The sequence below is a fragment of the Helobdella robusta genome (genome assembly GCF_000326865.2).
Source record: "Helobdella robusta unplaced genomic scaffold HELROscaffold_4, whole genome shotgun sequence".
NCBI classification, from domain to species: Eukaryota; Metazoa; Annelida; class Clitellata; order Rhynchobdellida; family Glossiphoniidae; genus Helobdella; species Helobdella robusta.
Genome location: NW_008704902.1, coordinates 377,909 through 383,622, shown reverse-complemented (window position 1 = coordinate 383,622; position 5,714 = coordinate 377,909). Strand labels below are relative to the sequence as shown.

General features: G+C 31.3%; 2 protein-coding genes across 2 annotated transcripts in view; one reads left to right on the top strand and one right to left on the bottom strand.

The window, feature by feature from the left end:
- The window catches only part of HELRODRAFT_162055 (hypothetical protein), a gene marked incomplete at both ends in the record, with an annotated part of 5,465 nt that extends 3,705 nt beyond the window's left edge, over positions 1–1,760 (bottom strand). The window contains 2 exons of the mRNA XM_009024377.1: positions 253–510; positions 1,088–1,760. Of these exons, the coding sequence (XP_009022625.1) occupies positions 253–510; positions 1,088–1,760 (931 nt within the window). The remainder of the gene's footprint in view (positions 1–252; positions 511–1,087) is intronic.
- A 2,027-nt stretch (positions 1,761–3,787) lies between these two features.
- Positions 3,788–4,972, top strand: HELRODRAFT_162054 (hypothetical protein; the record flags this gene model as incomplete). The annotated part of the gene is made up of 4 exons (XM_009024376.1): positions 3,788–3,794; positions 4,039–4,362; positions 4,447–4,491; positions 4,749–4,972. The coding sequence occupies 4 exons, from the start codon at positions 3,788–3,790 to the stop codon at positions 4,970–4,972; spliced, it is 600 nt and encodes a 199-aa protein (XP_009022624.1).
- Positions 4,973–5,714: the final 742 nt, after the last annotated feature.

Sequence of the window (5,714 nt, the reverse complement as noted above, 5' to 3'; positions counted from 1 at the left end):
ACAAGTAAGTGTACATTTCAGAGCATGTTAAAAAATAATTAAACTTTACCTGTAGTAAACTTTTAACAGTATCAATTTTTAGGCAGTTTCTATCATCAGTCCATTGTTTTGTACATTATGAAAAAATTCGCTCAACAGCAGCATTCGAGGTAGGAATGGCAAAAATTGTGTATACCAATTTCTTCAAATCTGAAAACAGTTCGTTTTGAAACAGAACAGCCCATTTTATATCAATGGGCAATTCGTGGAAACTTTCTTTTGAATCTTTCAACAGTGAAATTAGAAGACTAGTTTCATCAAACAGAGAATCTTTCACAGAAATTTCTGGCATTAGAAACTCTGCAGATTTTCGAATATCCTCATACGAAATTGTATCGACAGATTTCAGCATTAACCACTTAGAAGAAGACGGATAATCAGTAATTCTGAACCACTTCTGAATGTAATCAACAGATGTCAAATAAAATGTTGAAAACTCCTTTTCTATGCGATTAGCCAAATTGGAATCCTCTAATGATTGCAACTTTGATTAAGTCATGGCACCAAAAAAATTTTTCTGCATCCTGTCAGTGATTCTATCATTTCAGGAAGCACAAGGTCTTTTTTTCAAGTATCAGCAAAGTTTGCTGAAACAGCTGCAATGAGCTCTGTAGAAACCAGAAGTAGATTTCATTTGAATCATCAGAGAATAAATTTTCCAGAACCTTTGGAATGTCATCCGTTGATAGAACTAGTGATTTTAAGCCACCCCATAACTGTAAAATTCGTTCAATCAATGGAAGAAGGCTTAACCATCGTGTGCGAGTATGAGTTGGAAATTTAGCATATTGAATTTCCATAAATTCACAAAATTCTTTAAATTTTTCATGTAGCAGCGTGGATCCATTGAAATAGCTTAAGATTTTGAATAGCAACGATTCAATGTCAAGTGAAAACCTTTCACAGGATTTTTTAGCTGCATTATGGAAAATGTGAGCTGGACAGGCTACAACAATCAGTTTTGATTGAATGTTTTTCAATTTGGCAAAAACGTTATTTTGACCATTCTGTTTTGCTCCACCAAAGTTTACATTAGCGTTGTCAGCACTGAACGCTACCAAATTATTAGGGCCCAATTTGAATCTGTCAAGTACAGTCATTACATATTTGAAAATCAATTCTGACGTTTCTCCTGGCAAATTTGAAAACTCTAACAATTCAACTTTCAATACTTCATGCGAAAAATACCGAATAATGATAGGGAATGTTTTGATTTCTTTAAAATTTGACGAGTCGGTTGCAATAGAAAACGGCTCGCTTCCCAATTCAGACAAAAGATTCTCAATTGATTTCGGAGCCAATATTCTTGAAATGATTGCCTGCGTTTTTGTTTGAGCAGATGAAAATTTCCGACCAGTTTCCGATTCAGCAAAAACAGTTGAAATTAAACGATTTGTACAATCTGCAGCTTTAAACGATAACGAGTGAAAAGCGACATGATATGCAAATGCTCCTTCTGCTACAGCAGTTTTTCTAGATGTGGGCAAATTATTACTATGAAAAAATGTTGATATTCCGACAGTAGACTTTTTAATTTTCACGTTGTTTTTGTGAACTTCTTTTTCAAAATGTTGTTTAATAGATGAAACGCCTGCGTTCGCAATATTAACAACAGTTGAACAATATTCGCAAAAGGCATAATTTTCAACTTTTTTACTGTTTTTAATCCCTGGAAAGTCAGTTGAAAACTGTTCACGATAAACGCTTTTTCTTTTTGACATCGTTAATTTTATAATTTAAATTAGTTTTATTTATTAATTTATTTGATAAAATTTAAAAAATTTAGATTAAAAAAAGTGGCTGTATAATATAAACGTCACGCGAAGAAGAGAACGCGCTCCACGCACAGTGAAGTTAGATGGACATGAAATCATAAATATTATTGTTATAGAAGTTATTTCGAACCATGGAATTTTAATCTATAGATTGGACAGAACATAAGCATTATATACCTGGAAACAATTATTAAGAGCAGCATTATGATTTATGATGTATAAATAATTATTTTATTTTTTTTAATTAATTTAAGCATTATGATTATTGATTTATTATATTTATGATGTGATGTTGGGTAATCTCGGAGACGGCAAAGTGGTTTTTCCAGCAATATTTATTTATAGTCAACAGTTTAAAGAGACTCATAAGTTCCTCCCACGGTACAACTAAAAGTTAAACTAAATAATAAAAGCTTATAATAAAAGTTTAAAATAAAAATTTTAAACCAATTTTTACTAAAAAAACCACAAAACCTCTATAAAGTTATAAAAATATGATACATTACAAAATGTGTAACAAAATTTTAAACGTATCAGTTAAAAAGATAGTTTCACTTTTAAAACAAATTATTAATGTTTATAAACTTGCTTCCAGAGGTAACTTGCCGTTGAAAAAAATTGTTAATGTTAAAACGCTGGTAGGGCGCTTCCAGTTATATAATTCCATGATTTTTACTTCATAATCGGCGGATAGATCTATTTAGTTTTAGAAATTGAACTATAACATTATGTTGTATGAATTATTCTTTTCTTCGTTAAACGTTTTTCATTCATGTTTTTCAATTTCAAAGTCATTAACATTTAAAAATTAAAATTCTTCAAAAAACCGCTTTTTTTTTTCAATTTTTACTTCATAACCGGCGGGTAGATCTATTTAGTTTTAGAAATTGAACTATAACATTTCTCAACGGGTACAAAGCAAGGGAAGGCCTATATACCAGCATACAACACCTTCTTATGGGTTGAAGCAGAGATATGCAAAGAACCTCAATTTTTTCAACTTTTAATTATTTTCAGTAATGTCTCCCCTTGCTCCAAACCACATAACTAGAATAATAGGACTAATCGATCAATTCGATCTATCGGTTGGGCTATTTGTCGTGCTTGGATTGTTGGCTTACGAAATTGCATGGATTTTAACGAGCAAGCTAAATGAGATATTTACTTGATTTAATATGCTTAAAACATTGTAGTAATTCTATTTAATTTTAATAATGATTAATAGAATTATGTATTATTAAATTATTTTTGTTAATTTGAATATAAACATTGCTTTTGGTCCGGTGAAATCCGGTGGCTTACTGTAGCCAAAGGTTGGCTTAGTAGGATTGAACTATAGTCACCCTTTTTTTTACACTTCGATCATGTTAAAAATTGGTTTGCTTATGAAATAAACGGCCTAAATAAATTAAAATTGTTATTTGAACAACTATCTTCATTATATTCAATAAATATTTTACATTCTGCTGGTGCTCATAAGAAACTGGCTGCTGAAATCATACGTTGGCTTACAGCAATGGCTTACAGGGTTTCATAGAACTCTTACGATAGCACTTTTTTGTACACTTAATGCTTTAAATAAATCAATATATTCATATCACAATTATTTTTGTCAATATAAATATAGAAATTGCTTTTGTCAGGTGAAAAACAGTGGCTTACTGAAGCCGTAGGTTGGCTTAATCGGATTTTTTCTCATGTATACAATACTATGAGATAAATCAATCAAACAATCAGTCGGTCGGTCGGTCGGTCAGCCAGCCAGTCATATATGTATATATATATATATATATATATATATATATATATATAAAGTAAGAAAGAGAGAGAGAGAATGAGACAAGGGGTATGCGTAAAAAATAACGTTTCAATAAATAGATAAAAATATACAATACACATACACGCACACACACACACAAACAAACTCACACACACATATATATATATATATATATATATATAAATGCAAAACAATGGCTGGTCGGTCGGTTGTTGCTAGTGAATTTTTGTGCTTTTTGACAAATAATTGGAATAATTTCGATAACGAAACTTTTATTTTGAATGTAGTGGATTTCTATTATGTCGACGAAGTTACTGCTGCAATTAAAATTTTGAAAAATGATAAGTTTCAATTTCGCGGAATAAATAAAAAAGACAAAATTTTAGAATGTGTTGAATTGCTAAAAATTTTGAGGTTTTATTGATAAATGTTCGATATATTCAGCTGTTAATCTGTTGAGGATACCAAATATTACTAACTGGCTGAATTTTAGTTTTCAAAAGATCAAAAATGAAATCGAAGCCATGTTTAGTGTACAACAGACGGCCATAATAGAAGCGTTAGATACAAAACATACCGGCTTGCTGGACAACATACGCTCTATTGTCTCCAATCATACGACAACGTTGCAGGACATAGAAAAGGCTTGTACAACAAGCACTATACCATTGAATAAATCTAAAATGTCTACAGCTTTAAGTGACGTATTGAAAACAAATTTATCAACCAATGCCACAAATAAAACTTCAACTACAAATTCATGGGCAGGTAAAAGTAAACACTTGGCTTTTAATTTTAATAAAAATAATAATAATATTAAAAAATCCATGAATGAATCCAACGATGAATTAGACGTCGATGGCTTTCAACTTGTTCAGAAAGTCAAGAAAAAAGAAAGTCAGATGATTCTCCTCCAGTTCTTCAAACAATAAACAACAAAATAGAATCTAAAAAATCTAACAAAGTATTTGGCACTGGTACGAACTGTCTCTTGAAAGCATCTAAAGTTATAGAGAAAAAAATTGTTTATTATGTAGGTAATGTTGACTCGTGCAAAAAAGATGTCATTGAAAACCATCTAAAAACAAATAACATAATCTTCAACCAGTGTTTCCCAGTCTTGTGAAAAAGAAACCTTTTAAACAATCCTCCAGATAATCATCCAGGCAACCCCGCGGTAGATCAAAACCCATTAGTCGAGTCTACGGCATTTAAAATAATACTGCCAATCAGCCAGTTATTCAAATTCACCAATCCTGATATATGGCCACAATACACATTTTTGCGCGAATGGGATTTTTCACTGACGAGTCACAGAAGAACAGCAGAAGATAAAGTTGTCCAATCCAAAATCGAGAATCATGGTGGCGCCAAATAATTTTATATGCAAATCAATGCATAACGAAACGAAATACTACTCTGAAAATAATATATCAGATTTGTTATCACTATCTGATTGTAGTCTATCTTCATCAGCTTTATCAATCGTGCATGTAAATCTCGTAGCTTATGCCATAAAATCACGTCCCTTCAAATGCTTATGGACGGATTTAATAACATTCCTAGTATAATAGTTATCAGTAAAACCTGGCTGAATGAAGCTTCTGCAGCATTGATTAGATTAGAAGGTTTTAAATTTGTTTTTAAAAATAGAATGACTGGCTTAGGTGGGGGAGTTTGCATGTTTATAAGAACTGACTTAGATTTGTGTGTGTGTGATGATAGAGTGTTTGATGATGATGTTATTGACATGCTGTGCATTAATATAAAGTCTAAACAATGTAATAATAATTGTGAATATATCAAAGTGGTTGCCTTATATAGGCCACCTAATACAAAATTTGATCACTTTTTTGATAAATTAGAAATTACACTTAACGCTTTAAGGCAGAATCATCGAACGTATTTTGTTGGAGATTTCAATGTCGATATCCTAAACTTAGACTCGACACACGCAATGTCATTTCAGAATTTGTTGTTGTCATATGGCTTCGTTCCATTAATTTTTTCACCAACAAGAGTAACCCCAAATTCTAGTTCTTTAATAGATAATATTTTTACAAATTCCTCTGAAACGTATAATAGTGGCATAATTATATCTGATTTGTCCGACCATTATC